Genomic DNA, 19,602 nt, shown 5'->3' on the forward strand with positions numbered 1-19,602 from the left:
CCCCTCTGCGCGGCGCGTCATCACCGAGCGCCCCCGCCAGGACGTGCGAGAAGCGACGGCGCAGCGCGGTGCGGCGCCAGCCCCGGCTCCCCTTTCCCCCTTGCTGGGCGTGAGGTGTCTATGGGGCACCCGCTACTGCCGCCGCCACCGCCACCGCCGCCGCCGCTGGTTGCTGTCTCTATGGCGAGGAGGAGGAGGAGGAGCGCGAGCTCAGCGACACAAGTAGATCTTGCGTCTGCCGGGGGGGGAGGGGCGGGTTGGGGAAGTCGAAAGGGGGCGGGAACGACGAACCTGAGAGGGTGAGCGATGGCGCCAGCTGGAAGGCGGCTGGCGAAGGAAGGAGCGCGGCGGCGGCGGCGGCGGCGGCGGGGGAGGGGGCGGGGGCAGGGTAGCGGGCTGAGGGTATGTCAAGGGGGCGGCGCGGAGTGATGACGCAAAGGCTTTGTACCTGGGGCTTCGACGTTGTTGGACGGAAATTGGGAGTGGAGGGCGGTGGCCTGGATCCTCCGCTCCCCGGCTCCCCGTAGTTGTTCCCGCAGCAGTGCTCGGGAGTCGGTCTGGCTCCATCAGTGGTTATCAAGCACCTTCACCCCGGCCCCCTGCCAGGGAAGAGAGTTATCCATGACTTGAGTGCCTCGGTGCTTGTCCTCTCGTTTCTTCGGGAGCCCGCAGTACGGAGATTCGATCTCCCGTGATGAGAAGGCCTCTGGTGCCTGGTCGGGGCTTCTGGAATCGTAGAGAGAGAGGGGGAATGGCCGTGTTAAGCTACAGGGTCTTCGGAGTGTGGGTGTGGGTGTGGGTGTGGGTTCGCGGAGTGGGGAGGGTAATAAAGGCGAGGTCCCTCTAGATCTCGGACTTCTGTTCTTAGAGGACTTGAGGTGACATCTGTGACTGAAGTGTTTTTGGGGGGGAGGATCATAAGTCCCCTTTTTTACCCTTTTTAGGAATTTCTTCCCCCAAACTTCTGTGAAAAATGAAGGAGCCTTTGGAATTTTTCTGTCCAAGATGGGGCTGTACTCTTATCATTAGGTAGCATAATACTCTGCTTATGGACCAGAAACGAGAGATGTGTATTTGGTAACTTGGGGGGGGGGGGGGGGAGATGCTCAAGCTTTTAGGAAATGAGAAAACAGTTTGAAATGCATACACCCTATTGTTTTCTCTCTTCCTCCAGTTTTGGACAGTGAAACAATTTCTGTGGCTGTTACTTATTTTTCAGAAAGAGCTTTTTTTTTTGCCCCCCCTCCCCTTCTGTTGGTGGTAGTGGTTTACTAAAAAAGGTCCCTTCTAATCAGACTTGAATAAATGCCACTAAAGTAGATTTTGTCATCAAGTTAGATTTTGAGTGTTCTGTTAATGAGTAAAAGCAAACACTCCTTTTGTCCTAGTAACATCCGATCCTGTTTATATCACTATTTTTTTCATTTTCTATGTGGAAATGGATGTCTTTATAAAGTTTTGTTCAGAGAAAGAGTTTCATTCAGAGCAATCTTTAATTAATGGAAAGTTTTTCAAAGTGATTAGTATGTACACATAAAAAAAGACTGTTACTTAATATTGATATTAGAACCAGAAAACCTATGTTGTAGGTCATTTTTTCCTACTGATTAACTGTGTGACTTTTAGACAAGTCATTTCCCAAACTGATTATCTTACAAATTAGTGACTTTGAATAAATAATTTTTTAGGTTTGTATCAACCCAATTATCCTGTGATTCAGATTTCTGATATTACTGGTTTTATTATTTATTATTATAAATTTGGTTTTTATTTTGACAGGTACAAAAATAAAGGATAAAGTATTTTATGAAACAAACAAATCTTCAATCAAGTATAACATTTTGATGCTTGGCATCTAGACTTCTGTGCCCTCACTATGCCAGCAGCAACTGTAGATCATAGCCAAAGAATTTGTGAAGTTTGGGCTTGCAACCTGGATGAAGAGATGAAGAAAATTCGCCAAGTTATCAGAAAATATAATTACGTTGCTATGGTATGCCTATGCTCACATCCTTAAGATGCTTCTTATAAAAGAGGAAGAGGGATTTTAAAAGCCCTGAATTCAACCCATCTAGTTAATATTTTAGGGATTAATCTAATTATAAAAAAATTTTATCAATGTCCTCCAACCAGAGACCATCAAGAACGCTCCTGCAATGTGACAAATTGGGTTTATTACTCATTACAGTGAGGGAAAATGCATGCCACTGTAATCATGGGATATTTCAGTAAGAGTGTTAGAAAAGACTTTTAGGATTTGGGCTTCTGTCAGGTGGTTTTAGGGAGGGATTAAGGAAGCAGGGCCTTGTGCAGAATTGGATGCTGTTGGGAAGCTGGGGTAGTTCTGTGACAGGGTATCTTAATAAGTCTTAACTAGAATGAGAGAAGAATAGAGTGAGAATAAAGCTATAAAGAAGCAGCATTCACTTACATCAGCCAAGCTAGAAGGATGTTTGATCATTTTTGTGGTTAGAATAATGTTTATGTTTTTGTCTATGTTCAGTCATGATGACAGAGTGGTCTTGTCTGGTGATGAAGTATGAAACTGTTTATACTCAACAACAGATGAATGTTAGAACTTAGCTGTGAGTGCCAGGTCAGCTCCCAGCAACACTTAAGGTGTAACTGATAATACCAGATGAGCGCCCAAAAGCTAGGGAGCTTCTGCATGTCTTTTCAGAAACTCAGATCTCCCAGTAAAACTTTGTTGGTCTGCAATTTTTGTGTTGTTTTAATCATTGGAGTTGATGAACACACTGCTGTTAAGCATCTCTGCTTTTGCATATAGTATTCAATCTACCTCTACCGTCTATTCAGTTAATTATTTTGCTGCTTTACCTACTGTACCTTGTACATTTGTGGTAATTACCGTACTGTTTTCTAGATGTAAGCTCTGCAAGGCAAGGGGTTAGTGTCCTAGTCTACCTTTTCTCTCCCACAGCACACCTACCATAACACAAACATCCAGTGATGTGGTTGGTTGTTGAGTTGGACTGAATTTAGAGTTTTAATTTCTTTACCGTTTCATAGTGACTTGATATTCAGATTTTGTTCTTAGCTTCCCAGTTTGTTTTAAAATTAAAGTGATATATCATAGTATCATTTCCTCAATATTTTTAATGCAAATACATAAATGTGCTTCTGTGGGGAGAGGCAGGTTGAATGGTGAATATATGAATATTTGAGTGTACCTAGATACCCTATTTAGTAAAGGTATACTTAACCCGTAATTAGAATTGAAGTATTTTTTCCTACAAAAATTTATAGTGATCATTTCTTAGATGATAAGGAGTGACATTAGAGATGTGATACTGTTTTACAGGAATAAGTGGGTATCATGCAATTTTTGATGATGTATAGATTATAGAGAGAGAACTATTTTACCCCAAGAAATGAAGAGGGTTTTGATGTTTAGACAGACTTTGTCTCAGAGAAATGATTGCAAAGCATGATGCATTTTCCATTCTTTTTAACCAGTTCCTTGGTTTTAACACTAGCATACTGTGAGCATAGTTTCACATACCCCTTGAGGAACATGAATTTATATTTTCCCCTCCCTTGGGAAGAGAATATTTGGTGCACTTATCATTTATTACTGATACTTAAAGTCATTAAGTTTAAGATAAGAAAGTCATTAAGTTTATTACAGTTTTATGCTTCTAAAAAGTGAAGTTCTTCATAGTTAAAAGGTAATTTGTATTTGAACATGAATGTGTAGAGCATTATCTATAATAGGATTATTTGACTTGAACTGAAAATTACATATTTATTCTAAGAATTTGTGAATTGTGGTTTTAATCATTTAGTAAATAATGAATCTTAAAACTATTTTACAGGACACCGAGTTTCCAGGTGTGGTTGCAAGACCTATTGGAGAATTCAGGAGCAATGCTGACTATCAGTACCAACTATTGCGATGTAATGTAGACTTGTTAAAGATAATTCAGCTAGGACTGACATTTATGAATGAGCAAGGAGAATATCCTCCAGGAACTTCAACTTGGCAGTTTAATTTTAAATTTAATTTGACGTAAGTGGGAAATAAATATAACCCAAACTTTTTTAGCTTAATTTTAAGAATTGATTTCCCTCACGGTGAAAAATGCTAACTGAATTTGGCACAGTTATCCTAGAGATACTTAAAACCTAATTTCAGAAGTTTAGATTTCTTCTTACGGGATGAAAGAACTAGGATAAAGAAGACTTTATATTCAAATACTTTGAATTTTGAAGATGTTGTTTGAAAAGTATGACTGCCACTTTTTTTGAAACCTGAAAAACTTTGGGTATTGAAATCACTTCTTGATAGAAAAAATAACCTTACGTTAGTTTTACTTTCAAACTTTGTTTGCAGTTTGAAATATATATATCTTTGTTGTAGTAATTATCCTTGTGAAGAGATTAATATATCTGACTCCAGTTTATGAGTAGATTACATGTCAGAGGCAGTAAGGCATTTCTTGGAAACTTGGGTGGATTTTCCTTTCAAGTCAATGTTACATAATAGTTACGTTTCCAATCAGCCCACAAAACCTCTTGTAACTTACATATATAGGAGAGGTAATGGTATCCTTGAACTTTATTTCTTTCAGATACAGTTCAGAATCTGAATTCTAAGTTAAGCTCATGGTTGATAGTTTAGGGAAGTTTAGAGTGTTTTTAAGTGAGGGCAGATTGTTTACAAACTGACTCTAAGGTGGGGAAATACTTAATATATTCTAAGTTACAATATTGCAGTGTCCTTTTATTTGACAGCTTGTACTTGTGTAATATCTTATATCTGGTTTAAAAAAATAGTAAAAGAAGCTGTGGGACAGTTAGCAGTAGTGCCAATGTAAGAACCTCAATAATGTGATATTTAGCATATAAGATCTAAAAAGCCAGGGCAGATGGTTTTAGAGAATAGTGTTATAGTACTGTGGCTTATAATTACATTGTATTTAGCCTCATTCTCTGTTTTACTTTGTTGGATTTCATAATGTATACTAGAATCTTGTAAAGATTCTGTACTCTCTATGTAAACTGGTAATAACCTTCTATAAGTACTACAGTACTGAAATACTGAAAAATGTCTTTTATCCTTTTCTCAAAAGAGAACCATTTTTAAAATTAGTTCTTCACCATTTCATTTGTTCCATGTTATTTTTTTCCCAAGTTGATCATTAGAACAATGTTTTTAAACTAAGATACTGTTGTGATATAAATACATGAGTAAAAGGGGACCCATCCATGTCTCCATTCTGGTAAAATTGACATTTTCCTTTGCTAGAAACATCTTTGTTATAGTAACAACTGCCTTATTATTATAATCTTTGAAAGACATTTTTTCTTATACAGAGAGGGCTACTTGTTACCAAGCTTTGCTACTATTTATACTAATGTTAATGTCCAAGAAGTTGTTTAAGGAGAAGGATATAGTAGAATGCACTATTTAAGTAGAAATGATTAATTGGAAGATAAAACTGGGACTACCTAATGTAGAGACAGTACGATGAATAGAATCTAGGTATTTTGAAGAAAGATGAAAATTGACTTTTTTCTTGAGTGCCCGGAATGTGTCAGCAACTGTGTTAGGCACCAGGGATAAATGTTGAGAAAAGTTGGTCATGGTTTATAACTTAATGTTCCTGTAACTTTTCTGTCTGCTTTCTATTGCCAAAGTCCAAAAATTAGAATTGTTAGATAACGATGAATGTATAGGAGTTCTCTCCAAACTGAATTTGGAATTGATAATGTAAAATGAAAATTGGAGTAGACTATTGAGGAGCTGTGCAAATTAAAACTATCAAAGGAGATGAGAACAAATTTCTAAAACATCAGTTTGATGATTGTAATAATTCTTAGTGTTTGAGGGAATCATTTTGATAGTGTAATAAAGGTTATAGGACATTGTGGGTTCAGTGGTAACTGAAAGGAAGCTGATAATCATTTAAGCAAAATGGCAGAGGAAAGAAATGGAGAATCATAAGTAGAAAGGACAGAATCAAACAGTGGGTGGTTTTGATTTTGTTTTTTGGGTCACGGACAGGCATTTGAAGGCTAAAGGGCACCTAAGTGTCAGGTATGGAGTTGCAGGCTATTTGTGTTGTCTTTCATATAGCCTTTGCAGATTTTTTGAGCACCTTATGTATTCTTGGTTTGAGTTCATTAAATATTAAGCTAGTTGACCATTCATACATTTGTGACAGTCTGTATTCTGGTTTGCCTTTTCTCATGATTTTTAGCAAAAACAAATATATAGCGTGTGTGTTTTAAAATGTAAATGTAAAATGTACAAACTATAAAATGTTTAACTTGTGTTTAAAAATGTGAATTTGTATAGTAGGCTGAGCTTATACTTATAGGTAGGTCGAAAAGTTGGGACGCCTGGTTGGCTCAGTTGATAGAGCATGCGACTCGATCTTGGGGTTGTGAGTTTAAGCCCCACGTTGGATGTGGAGCCTACTTGAAAAAAAAGTGAAAACATATTTCTTGAATTTAACATACTATTAAAGTTTGGTTGGTAATTTAACATACTATTAAAGTATGGTAGTAAAGTTAGGTTGGTTTCTGTTTTTAGGATATTATTTGAAATGAGCAGCCTTGTATATATCTGCTTTTTGGGAAAACCTTTTTTAGAGATTTGTACATGGCTTTCACTCCTGTTGGGTTATTATACCTGAATATTTTGCCACCTTAAACTTCAGTAGTTGATTAGTATTAAGAGCAGTCACTGCTGTTCTGAACAGATTGTTCTAATCAGTAAGTCAATCCCTACACCTGCAGCAATCCTTACATTTTGGACACAACAGTGTTTTCACTACTTTTTTGAGATTTGCATCCTCTAATATATTCCTGCATTTACTGAGATTTTTTTTTCCATTTACTAAGATTTTTGAGGGTGGGGAATGATTTGAAAACTTGAAATGGATTGGGAAATGGACAGTCTTGATTCGGAATTGAATTGTAACAATTTTGGAGTTTTCCTTACCAGCAGGAAATTTTCTTCATCCTATTTAGAGATTTATTAGCCTACCTGTATAGAGCTTTCGGCTTTCTCTTCTAATGAGTTGGGCATTATAACGCATGGAATTGGTTCCAAATTTTAAAATATTTCCTCCAAAGAAATTTAAATGACAGTATATTAGCTTACGCTGCATTGAGTTATGTAAACTATGCAGAAAAAAGAGAAAGAAGTAATTTATCCTCCCCTTTTTTTAACCAAACTTGTTGATCATCGAATGCCTGAAGTACTTATCCAGGTCTTTCTTCTGGATATTGTGATTCAGTAGGTCTAGGCATAGGACCTGGGATTCCATATTTTTGATAAGCTCTCTGGATGATTCCTGTTACTGTTCTACCTCACATGTTTTTTGGCATGGTGATAGACATTAAACAAAATAGACAAAAATCATTGCCCTCTTAAAGCTTACATTCTGATTGAGAGTGTACTGTAATAAAGATTAAGTGAGCATATGGCCCAGAATAATGTGAGCCTAGAGAAAGAATCTGTTATGCTTTGGGTTGGTTATAATTTGCTAAAGTATGCCTCCCAGTGTGGGTATCAGAGCCTGGTGAGTGAAACTTGCTGTTTAAGATACATATTTTTAGTGTAATAAGGCTAATAATATCTGTTGTTTAATGAAAAAAACTTAGATTTATTCAGATATCTTTCCTAAAGGGTTTTTCTGTGGGGAGTTTTGGTCTAAAGTGATGATTGTAGTTCCCCTCTATTTTCTCAAATGTTTCAGAGGCTAGTTGTTTTGTTTTTTTTTTTAATTTTTACATTAAGGTACAGTTTATATACAATGTTATATTAGTTTCAGGTGCATAAGGTTCCATACATTGTGTAGTGTTCACCACAATAAATGTATTTACCATCTGGTGTCATAGAGCATTACGTTTTGTTATTTTTCAAAGACATCTAGAAGCAGACTGATGTCCAGAGAATAGACCTTAAGAATACTTTTTTACTTAAAATGTTTCTTTTGGTTTAGTTATATTGTGGCTTTTAATAGAGTTTTCTATTGCCAAGTGGTGGAAATTAATATTCTTGCAATTTAAAAAGTAAATGAAAATACAATGGGCAGTGCACAAAATACTTCTCATGTATTCTCAGAAACCTATACCTTTGTTTTGATCCTTTTTTAATTTAACATTTTGGATTCCTGTGTGTGCTTAGAAATTAGGGCTTGCTTTTTTGCCTTAAGTAAAATCTTGAAGGACTGGTTTATATTTAGATTTCCTGGTTTGACTTTTGGAAGGTGATTTTCTAGGATTAAGATTGTTAGAAGAAATTATTGCTGTTATAGCAAAGGCTTTCATTTTAAGCATGTTACTGGTTATTGGAGCCATTTGAAAGGCTCATCATTAGTGAGAGGAGGAATCTCCCTTTTTCTTTAGGATGGAATGTAGTTTCACTTAGCCACATCAGATGTTTTCTCCAGCTTCTTCCTGGAGCTGCTGGGAGATGGGAGATGTATATAGGCTGTCACCCCAGTGGCTACAGCTCCATCTGGCAGCTATAAAAAGACTGCTGAGACTGAAAGCCCCTGGAAAAAACATGTCTTTTATTTTGTGGTGGTAGCCCCTGGTGAGTAGAAGACCCTTTTTTCAAACTCAGTTAAATATATCTAACTTGTGAAAGGCAAATGAAATTGAATCGATAGTAAAGCTTAAAATCTTACCCTTGGACTGTTTTTAAAAGATGAATTACTGAACAGTTTTCAAAAATAATAACCTTTATATTTAAATTGTATTTTCCTTCATATATGTGAAGCACTGGAATAATTGGACCCAAGCCAATCCTCTGTTTCGTTGTTTCTGGCACTGTAGTTGTAGATGTAAGTGGGAGAAAAACAGTTTGAAGTATGGCGCTTTTGAAGGTTGTCTTTCTTTTTCTCCTGCCAGGGAGGACATGTATGCTCAGGACTCTATAGAGCTACTAACAACATCTGGCATCCAGTTTAAAAAACATGAGGAGGAAGGAATTGAGACCCAGTACTTTGCAGAACTTCTTATGACATCAGGAGTGGTCCTTTGCGAAGGGGTCAAATGGTTATCCTTTCATAGGTAAAAAAGAAAAAAAAATTGCATTGAAAATAGCATTTGTGTTTCTGTTTCCTAGCTGCTTTATACTTGGTGTGGGTCACTGTTCGAGAGGGAACTGGCTGCCGCAAAACAGTCTCCTCTCTTAAGAAGCTAATGTTGGTCTGCTTAAGGGTTAATTTAAAGGTATGAGATTCATTTTTAGCCTATGAGAGAGACTGTATTACATAGTGGAAAAAGTTAAGCTGATAAAGTAGATCTTGGTTTAAATCCAGCAATGCCATTTGGAATCAATGTTACCAAGAGTCATTTAACATTTCTGAGCCTTAGAATTAAACCATTCATTCATTAAGAAAATATTTATTTAATATCTACCAATGCCAAGTACTGCAGTATAAGATTCTAGGAATTAAGCTGTGAGCCAAACAGACAAAAATCCTCATCTTCATGAAGTTTATATTCTGGTCAGAGTAGGCAATTTTTTTTTTTAAATGATGACATTTATATTGTGGTTTATTGGTTAGTAAGTGCAATGCAGTAAAAAACCAGAAAGAGAGTGTTAGGGGAGGGTAGAGGTTGTGGATTTTATTATTATTTTTTTTTAAATAGAGTGATCAGCTGGCATTACTTAGGTAAATATCTTGTTTTAATGACCAATGATATATTTAGAGCATTTTAGTAAAAGACTTTACACACAGTTAATTCTCAACAAATAGTCATTTTTAATTCTTATTATAAAATAAGACTGGATTGTTGAAGAGAATTTCCAGAAGGGGAATTAGTTCCATTTTTTAAGAAGAGACTTCCAAATAAGACAGAGTTTTCCTATTTAGGTAAACTAAATTAAACTGGAAGCCCAGGGACTAAAAGTGGCCTCGGTAATTAATTTATTTGGCCTTCTCTTAATGTTCTTACATTGGGTCCATTCCACACATTTAAAAAAAAAAAAAGGAGTCTCCTGCATTTTCAGCTCTAGCCTCTGGAATGATTATAGTGAAGGACTGTTCATATTGCAAACTCTGGTGTAATACTAAGCAGTAATTTTTAAGTTGGTACCGAACATAGTAATTCTCACCTGTCATCTTTTCTCTTTGTTCTGCATTTGAGCTTTACTTCAGGAGACAAGACTGAAGTCTCTGTTAATTTGAGGAATGTTTTTTCAGTTTTTTGTTTTGTTTTGTTTTGTTTTACTTCCTGGTCATAATTAGCATCATCCTTGTCCTTTTGTTGTATAGGACTTACTTCATTCAAAAAAAATACTCTGAGCAAATACTGTGTGTTAGGCATTGGAGATATTAAGAGGAACAAAGGGCTCATGTCTTTTTAGAATGTAGAGTCTAAAAATTAGACTCCACTATTTGTCAAGGTATGTTTTATTCTAAATGCCATTTTAAATATTTTCTTCATATTCTAACCTATTTCTAGGAGATAAAGACTAGTTTAAGAAATTCATAAACCGGAAATTCTCATAGTCTTTTACTAGTAGTAAGCAAAAGTATTAATTTATATATAGTTAGATAGTAATTACTTCCTTGCCAATTACCAGAAATTTAAAGGTTCTGCCATTTATCGCGTATACCGTAGTGTGCTTTACCAGTCTTCAGTAGTAAAGCTTCTTTTTTCTTTTTAATATTAGAAGTAATTCTGAATATTAAATAGAAATTTTATTTGTATCCCCTCAAAAGACCGATTAATATCGTCTCTCATCAAATATGTACTGAGTTCCAGCTATGTGTAATAAAAGATTTTGAGATATTTTTTAAAGTGTGATTCCTACTTAGACTAGTGTAGAAAACAATACCTGCATTTTAAAGCATAGTAGGAGAAAACACCTTGTATAAGAAATTACTGGGAGTTAGGCTCTTTGAGGAAGGTGCCTTGTAAGAGGCCCTTGAAGTAAATAAAGGTAGACAGAGAAAAAAAGTTAATTATGGCACAGGAATGGAGGGACATATAAAGCTATGGGGAAAAAAACACTAGAGAGAGGAGATCTTGATCTGAAAGTGTGGGAGTTGGTATTTTATTCTCTGGATTTTAGTTCTCATTGTTTACTACTCTTATTTCTTCCATGTGCAGCATTTTCATTGGTATATCTTGAGGAGCCATAGGAGATAGGAACAGAATTTTGAGGGAAGAGAATGACTGATAAGATCATGTAAGGAAAAGAAAATACTTCCATTAGGGAATTACTCTTTGGGTTCTTTTTGTTTTTGTTTTTAATTTTTAAGTATTTTAATGTGGGGCTTGAACTCACAACCCTGAGATGGGAGACTTAAGCAGCGATCAAGAGTTAACACCCTTAACTGATTGAGCCACCCAGGTGCCCCACTCTAGATTTTTAAGCACATGACCTCTTTATGTAAAGTATGGGAAGAATTGTATTATTTTTGCCAATTCTGCTACCTTTTGACATTTTCAGCCAAGTTTCCATTCATATTTATTTTTCCATTTCCATAGTTATTTAAAATTTTTTGAGATATCTATAGAGTGGTTTGATATTCCTCTTAAAGAGTTCTTCCTTCAGAGTTCAGCAAAATAGTAATCTGTGACTGCAGGTTTGGGATGCTAGTATATTGATATCTGAATGATAGTGACAAGTTCTTATCACTCTTGGTAAGGTGATGGCATTTTCCCATTATCATAAACGTGTCTTTTCTCTCATGTGCTTTTTTTTTTTTCTTTTTTTGGTTGATTCCTTTTTTGACCTACAGTTATGACTTACTTATAATTTGTATCAGAAAAAAAATATTTTTTCACCTCTGGTATTTATGTGTCTCTATTCTATATTTAATTCTTTTGTAGTGGTTATGACTTTGGCTATTTAATCAAAATCCTGACCAACTCTAACTTGCCTGAAGAAGAACTTGACTTCTTTGAGATCCTTCGATTATTTTTTCCTGTCATTTATGATGTGAAGTACCTCATGAAGAGCTGCAAAAATCTCAAAGTAAGGCTTCAAGTGGCAGTTGGTAATCCACACTATTTAGACTGAGTGATAAGTAAGATCCTAGCCTGGGATGTTGTTTTAAGCCATATTTTAAATTTTATATTAAATGTAGTTACGTTATCTGGTTATTTTGTTGCATAAATAATTTGTAGGAAGTCTTTTTCAGAACTTCAGCATACATTGGCAATATAAATTCTCAGCAAAATTCATTTTTTTTTTTTTTTTTTTAATCTCAGCAAAATTCAAACCAAGAATCAGGTTTCTCATGACTGCTGGATTGAAAATCATAAACCTGAACAAAAATGTGAGGACTAGTGAGGCTCTCATGCACAGAAGTGCAAGTTTACACTGCCCAACATATGCACTGTCTATCCATGCAAGATAAAATCTGAGGTGGCCAGCAATGTACAGATGGTAGTCAGGTAGCAAACAGTTTCCTCTTCAGCTTGGATAAAAATTTTGTTCGTTCTAGTCATAGGATCACGTTCCTAGGATTATACATGGAAAGGTTTTTTTTGTGTTTTGTTTTTTTTTCCTGTTCTAAAAGATGTCAAGCAGTTAGTGCTATGGTAATGTGTAGTCCTGTCTGGGACAGTAGCTTACATTCTGATACTGCTAAATGCATATGTAATAGTTTATTATTTCTGAAAATTCTTTCAAAAGGAACGTTTCTTTAATAAGTAGAGTGCTCCTTCAGTTTGAAAACTAATCCACCCATGGTGGCAGACTCCCAAGGAATAGAAGGGCTTTATTTTTTTTTCAGATGTGTTTGTATAGAAGCTACAACTAAAAAGCACATTTAGGTAAAGTGGTTGCTTCATAGAACCTTCGTCAAGGTTGATCATGTTTTTTTATCAGGTTTTTAGAAGTACAAATAAAGTTCTACTTTTAGGAGATGGTAAAAACTCTAAGAGCTTTACTTTTAAGCAGAAAGAATATTGTAGGAGTTGAATAAGGAAACTGCTTTTGACAAATGAACTTAAAATCAGAAGCGAAGTAGTTTTTTGGCCGAAGTTTGCTTGCCTTACAACAAAATATGGTATATAACTGGGGAAATTTTTAAGAAAGATTACTTTGTGTTTGTAGCACCTAAAAGCAGCAGGATTGTATATAATTTGAAGAGACTTCTTAGCTGTGAGTCAAGTGAACTTGCAGTTGTAGTAGGATAGCCTTATTGCTGTAGAAATTGAGTTCACCTCCTGAAAGTATTACATGCTGAGAATCCATGGTCTAAATGTTTTAATCTGGCTTTAGAAGTGCTTTGTAGAATCTGACATGTCTCTACAATGACATTTTTTTAGGAACAGAATCAAATTACTGCTCCCTATGTGAATGATATTGGGAAATTTCTAAGTACACCAGATATTCTGTATATGCCCTGAGTGAGCTGCTTTGTCAAATTTAGGTTGAAGGCAAAGGTGCTTTTTGACCTATGGTCACTCATGCTGACTGCCCTTATTCTGTTGCTCTCCTAAGCAGCTGCTAATGATACCTAATCCTCATGTTATTTTTAGCACAGAAGTAAGCACTGTTTGTGCAAAGCACTGTTTCAAGCTGTGAATCAGAGGGCTAGTTTGCCTTAACAATTTAGAGAGGAATTTGGGTCTGTTTTGTTGTCGTCCTGTTCTTTTTTTCCTAACTTGCCTCCAGTTCTCCCTCCATTATTGTGCTTCCCTCCCTGCCCTGTTAACTTCTCTTTTATTCATTCTCTCTTCTTTTCTTTCATTGTCATTTCTTTGTGAAGCCTGGCAATATTAACATAAGCAGATCTCAGGAGTTGTAACTTACTCTTCTTAACAAAACCGTAATTAAGCACTTAATGAATTTTTAAGGATTTGGTTAATCGTAATAGCTTTATTTGGTAACAAATTTAGATGAAACTACTTAGAGATGATTGATGAGAAGCTTAAGAAAATTTGAGAATTGCCAATGGGCAGTTTTATGTTGATGGATGGATTGACTATGAATGTACTTGGTAAATGTTCCCTTGTAGATCTGTTCTCTTGTATAGGATCTGCTTCCCTTAAATCTTTAGGAAAGTTATTTGCCTGTCACATGCCTTAAAGCATATGATGAAGATAAATTTTCCCAATTAGGATCTCATTTTCTACTAAATTATATACTTCTCCCTTTATTCAGCAAGTACTTTAGTTTGTAATTCACCTTCTCTTTTTTTTCTGATCTTCATATGGTCCACCACCTTTCTGTGCTAAAGTCCATTTATATTTTGGTCAGCGTCTGAGTTACATAATTTTTGAATTCGGGGATTGTACTGATTCTGTGTTGACAGATGGATTTTCTTTCTCCTAGGGTGGTTTACAGGAAGTTGCTGAACAGTTAGAGCTGGAACGGATAGGACCACAACATCAAGCGGGATCTGATTCATTGCTCACAGGAATGGCCTTTTTCAAAATGAGAGAAGTATGAAGACATCAGTGCCTTTTTCTCAGTTGGTTGTTAGGTTGAGAACATTAAAAATCTTACGGCAAAAGTTTTTGGGCGATAAGTGCTCATTAAATGAAGATCCGGTTAGAGGTGCATGTAGGCTGTGTCCACCGCACTTGAATATGGTGGAAAGTGTTCAAAGATAAGTCCTCTTGAAATGTAGTTCAGAGGGCAGTGAAAAAATGATTTCTTCATAGACTGAAAAATGAAACACTTTAAACTACCTTAGGAATCATATAGGTCCAACCATACTATTTCTTAGATTAGAACTGAAGCCAGAGGCTAGTAACTTCTATCAAAAATGTCACCCGCACATTACTAGCAGAACTCTAGAATTCTTTCTGTAGACCACATCGGTGCTGCTGCTGCCAAGTCAAGTAATCTACATGTTAGGTTTCCCTGGCATTGTCCTCTCTTAGACATTAAACTGCTGGTAAAATACCATTTGCTCATGCCATTTTTCAGCACTTTGAGGATTTGTAGAGTAGTGCTTATATAGTGCTTTTTAGTAGATTCTTACAGAGAGGTTCTGAATTCTCAAGTGGTTAAGTAAATCTGAAGTAGTTTTTGAATCAAAAATCACACTGAGCAGAGCCCTTCACGTGGCAAAAGGCAGTACTGAATATAAGCTAGTCATGGAAGAGTGGAATTGAATGAACCCAAGTTTCCTCCTAGCTTACGTAATGGAGTGATAGATATAGGTATACCTCACTGTAAATTAAATGCAAAGAATTTCTTTTTGCAAAATATAACTGTAGAATTCTTTAGAGTATTCCTCTTAGACGCTCAAGAATTGACTGAGAACTATCTGGAAATTTAAAACTTTTGTAGCAATTGTATTAATAATAGAAAGCATAATAGTTGTTTTGTTTTGCCAAGTATTGATTCAGAAGTGATTTGGACTGTCTATTCGTGACAAGTAAATACTTCGTTTTGTACTTCTTCCAGTGCTACATTAGAGAATTAAAGCAATCTTTGGATTTTCAGCTTTGCATTTTAAAAATACCTTAATGGTTCAATTAATGGTGGATTCTCTGCTGCTAATTTGTTATCTTTATTTTTCTGGGCTTCTTCAAGAATAGTAACCTAGTGTGAATGTTCAGATTTATTGTCCAGAATGTGTTTAGGGTTTGATTGTTTTCAGCCAACTCGGCCTTGCATGTAGACTCAAGGCTACTTACAAGCCTAAACTTTTTTCTCCCATCATTGGCGATATTCATTCATTTTCACCATTGAGTATTGTTACATTAATGAAATAAAAATGCCTGCCATTTTCCCATCATTACAGACTCTCATAAAATTGATCTAAAATGTTCATAGGAAAGACATGTTTATACATTTTTTTTGTAATCTTTTTCTTTGGTTTCTCTTGAGCTCTCTGTACTTCTTGAGGACATTAGTCTTACTCAGTGAATTTAAAATGTGTGGCCTCAAAGGAGCATCATAGGAAAGAGCTGTCATTTTAGTTAATGAACAGTCAGTACTTACATTGCTGAAATATAAGTTACCAGTGGTACCTTTTGGTTAAAATTATCTTTTTTTTTTTTCCCCAAAATTCCTTTTTAGATGTTCTTTGAAGATCATATTGATGATGCCAAATATTGTGGTCATTTGTATGGCCTTGGTTCTGGTTCATCCTATGTACAGAATGGCACAGGGAATGCATATGAAGAGGAAGCCAACAAGCAGTCATGACATGAAATAGTCCTTTTATTTTTATTTGAGCTACACACAAGCTTGTATATAGGTTTTATCTCTGGTTGAATCCCTTGAACAATAGATACTATTTTTTTTCTTTCATAGCCCATTTTATTTTCTGCCTTTCAGTACTAGTATGACCATTCCTATCTCAGATCTTAATAAATAGAAAAGCATTCAGGTTAAATTTGGCCTTAACTTAATATACTTGTTAGCAGGCATGTGTGACAGAGAGTGGGGAAAGCTGCATCGTATTGAATATTTTGATAAACTTTATCTGCTTGGGCTTGGTTTGTTTTTCCCCCTTCCTAAATTAACTAGCACTGACTGTAATTTATTTCCCTGTTTCATGTCTCCCTTCCATTCTGCAGGAGTTTTAGCTTTTTGAGATTGTGGACCATCAATTTTGCACTTTAGAGAGTGATTCTGACTCAAATCCTCTGTTTTATCAGAAATTTTGGCTTTTCTTGCTCTTAGCTGGAAAAATGACCATCTGCCAACCTTATACAGTATTTACTTGTTTTTGACCCACAGACATAACACATGCATTGTGCAAACGGTTGATTCAGCAAGACTACAAAAAAAAAAAAAAAAAAAGACAAAAAACTACTGAGGAGCTTAGTAACTGCTGTTTCTGTACGTAGTGTTTAATCTTCCAAGCACATCTAGTGTCTGTCAGTTTCTCATTGGCATGTATAGGCTGCTCTGTGACAAGAATTTTTCAAACCAGCTTTACACCCTTCAGGAGAAATCCCTTGTGATTGGATGTTTAATGTCTGCCAGGAAACTGGCATCCAAGATATTGAAGCTGCAGTTATTTTATGATAGCACACTTCTCTTTGATATGCTTTTTATTCTGTCACTGTTTACCCTTATTTTTAATTTTTTAAACATTTTATAGCCATACTTACGATGCTCTTGCTTTTTTGTTGATTCCACAGATCAATTTCATTAAAGTCCAAAGATAGCAAGTCTTTAGGTATATTTTGTACCAAATTAAATTAGAAGACAAAAAATTGTGCTTTCATAGTTGTTACAAAGATAAATAATGGAGAGATTTGGTGCAAAACAAAATACAAATATATATAGCCATATGTATATATATGTACATATGGCTATATATATATATAGCTAATTACAATTACCTGAGGAGTGTAATGCTTGTTTATTTTTTTGTGTATATCTTTGCAATCTATTTTATATATATTGACAAAAGAGACTGTGAAATATTTAGCCATGCAGAATATGTGACCAGACCAGAGCATGTGTAGGAAGACATTTTGGTAATCATTAACTCTTCCCTGAAATGATAGACTACAAGTTATGATGTGTGTTATCTACATTTCAATCAGTAATACTAGCAAATCATAAAATGTAGCCACATTGGTTTGTTTCCTTTGTACATTCTTTATTCATGATTATTACAATGCTGTTAACTGGGTGGTCCTTTTTAAACAAAATGTTATTTGCAAAACAGAGGGTATTTGTTTTTAAAGCTTTTGTAAATAAAGGCTTCAGAAATGTTTTCTTACATATGTTGATGCCTGGTAATTTTGTTTTAAAGATATTTATTTGGGGGATTTTTGTTTTTTAATTTGGGCAAATGAATTTAGTAACTCAGTAACTTCTTTAACTGTAGCTATTAGTCTCTTAATCGAGCCTTCTGCATTTCAAACACTGTCAGTTTATTCTTTTGAATACCTCAACTAGATGTTAAGAATTGATTTTTATCTCCTTTTCAGGAATGCATTTATTCTGAAAGACAAAGTAAATGCATTTGATATGACTTACTGTGGCTTCTTTTTAAAGCTGACAATATAACGGATAATTGGTTTCTTTTTGATTTTCACCTCCTTAAAAAAATAGGAATTATAAAGATTCCCTTTTGAATAGCCACATAGTTGCTGAATTTCATAGTTCGTGTCAATTTTGGTTTTTGTCTCAAGAAGTAATAAAATTTTATAACTTCTACAAGAGGAATATTATGAACTTTACTAAATCTAGCTTTTGGGCATAATTTAGCTGATAATTTTGTAATGTTCCTAAGCCATTAATTCTGGACTCACCATCTTCTATTTAAATCTCTTGGATCAAAGATCAGTAAAGTACGTAAGGCCTACAGGCCAAAACCAGCCTACTGCCTGGTTTTGTATGGCCAGTGAGATGAGGATGGCTTTTATGGTTTTAAAATGGTTGGGGGAAAAATAAAATCAAAAGAAAAATACTGACATGTGAAAATTAAGTGAATTCAAATTTTAGTGTCCATCAATAAAGTTATTGGAATGCAGCTACACTCATCATTTCTGTACTGTCTGGCTACTTCTGCACCACAGTAGGAAGGCTGAGTAGCTGCTACAGAAACTGCTTATGGCTTTCTCATCCTTTCACATTCCTTCTTGGTATGCTACAAAATCAGTGATGCAGATACGATGTGAAAGCATTTGGAGTGCCTGGTCTATCTATACAACAATTTATTTTTCTGTTACCAGCTTATATCCATTATATCCAAACAGAAAACTGTACTTTGAATGATGTGCCTTGAAGGCACAATAGAGTGTTAACTAAATCATATGGTAAAATAATGTGTCATGCAATGATACTGTAACTGCTAAAAAATGCAATATATGTTGACATAACCAGACCAAGCACTCATCACAATATACCCAACTATTGGGAAAGCGTAAACATTTTAAAACGGAGTATCTCATCACATCATGATTTCTTCACAAAAATAAGTGAAAAGTCTATGTCTGGCCCATTTGTTAGCCAAGCAAAGCCATTTACTGATAGTTATGTCATGGTTTCTGAATGTAGTAGCCCAAAGAAATAACGTCTAGAGAAAATAATTTTAACAACTTAGCCTTTTGGAAAGAATGGTTGAAGAGTGAGGACATTGGGTATAACATTTACAGTTAATTATAAAGGGACAGGATTTTGAGTATTGTTCTTTGCCTCTAAATAAAATGTTCTAGTACTTTCCCAGCTATTCTTTGAGAAATCAATGCTAAGTTTGAAGTGACCAAAGAATTAGTTTCTTTTCGTAGTCTGTATGGAAATACAGGTGAGACCATTTTCAAAGAAGTTGAGAAACCACTATGTCATTGCAACCCGAAATCGACTCAGATGTATTAACAACTGTAAAAATGCGCATGGAGCAGAGAAAGGTTGAGTTGGTCAAATTTAAAACCTTGTGAAAATGGCAGGTAGCCATTTCACTTATCACCTTTGTTCTCTTTTTTTTTTTTTAATTTATTTATGATAGTCACACAGAGAGAGAGAGAGGCAGAGACACAGGCAGAGGGAGAAGCAGGATCCATGCACCGGGAGCCCGACGTGGGATTCGATCCCGGGTCTCCAGGATCGCGTCCTGGGCCAAACGCAGGCGCTAAACCGCTGCGCCACCCAGGGATCCCATGTTCTCTTTTTTTCTAAACAAGAATAAACATTTCATTGTTAGCCGGTGTCTTACTAGTGCAAAGACCATG

General features: G+C 35.7%; 3 protein-coding genes across 6 annotated transcripts in view; 1 reads left to right on the top strand and 2 right to left on the bottom strand.

Annotated features, from left to right (window-relative positions):
- VPS37A (VPS37A subunit of ESCRT-I) overlaps window positions 1–323 on the bottom strand; it is a 75,448-nt gene extending 75,125 nt beyond the window's left edge. The window contains exon 1 of the mRNA XM_072776191.1: window positions 292–323. The gene's annotated coding sequence lies outside the window, so the exon portion shown is untranslated. The remainder of the gene's footprint in view (window positions 1–291) is intronic.
- On the top strand, window positions 17–17,650 carry CNOT7 (CCR4-NOT transcription complex subunit 7). Of its 4 annotated transcripts, none has more exons than XM_072776197.1 (7): window positions 17–222; window positions 1,780–1,993; window positions 3,837–4,030; window positions 8,890–9,051; window positions 11,830–11,974; window positions 14,285–14,395; window positions 15,986–17,650. In XM_072776197.1, the coding sequence occupies exons 2-7, from the start codon at window positions 1,877–1,879 to the stop codon at window positions 16,112–16,114; spliced, it is 858 nt and encodes a 285-aa protein (XP_072632298.1). In that variant the 5' UTR covers window positions 17–222; window positions 1,780–1,876; the 3' UTR covers window positions 16,115–17,650. The 4 variants fall into 4 exon arrangements, with proteins under 4 accessions (XP_072632298.1, XP_072632301.1, XP_072632299.1 ...); XM_072776198.1 differs by lacking the exon at window positions 17–222 and adding an exon at window positions 444–671; XM_072776199.1 differs by lacking the exon at window positions 17–222 and adding an exon at window positions 461–638.
- Window positions 15,979–19,602, bottom strand: part of ZDHHC2 (zDHHC palmitoyltransferase 2) — a 70,540-nt gene continuing 66,916 nt past the window's right edge. Inside the window, exon 16 of the transcript XR_012007522.1 lies at window positions 15,979–19,545. The gene's annotated coding sequence lies outside the window, so the exon portion shown is untranslated. The remainder of the gene's footprint in view (window positions 19,546–19,602) is intronic.

This window comes from Canis lupus, chromosome 15 (assembly GCF_048164855.1).
Source record: "Canis lupus baileyi chromosome 15, mCanLup2.hap1, whole genome shotgun sequence".
NCBI classification, from domain to species: domain Eukaryota; kingdom Metazoa; phylum Chordata; class Mammalia; order Carnivora; family Canidae; genus Canis; species Canis lupus.

Excerpts from the sequence above, each read along its gene's own strand:
- CNOT7 (XM_072776197.1), top strand. The coding sequence starts at position 1,877 with ATGCCAGCAGCAACTGTAGATCATAGCCAAAGAATTTGTGAAGTTTGG. Across the intron at positions 4,031-8,889 it reads AATTTTAAATTTAATTTGAC|GGAGGACATGTATGCTCAGG; the intron begins GTAAGTGGGAAA and ends TTCTCCTGCCAG. Across the intron at positions 11,975-14,284 it reads AGAGCTGCAAAAATCTCAAA|GGTGGTTTACAGGAAGTTGC; the intron begins GTAAGGCTTCAA and ends TCTTTCTCCTAG.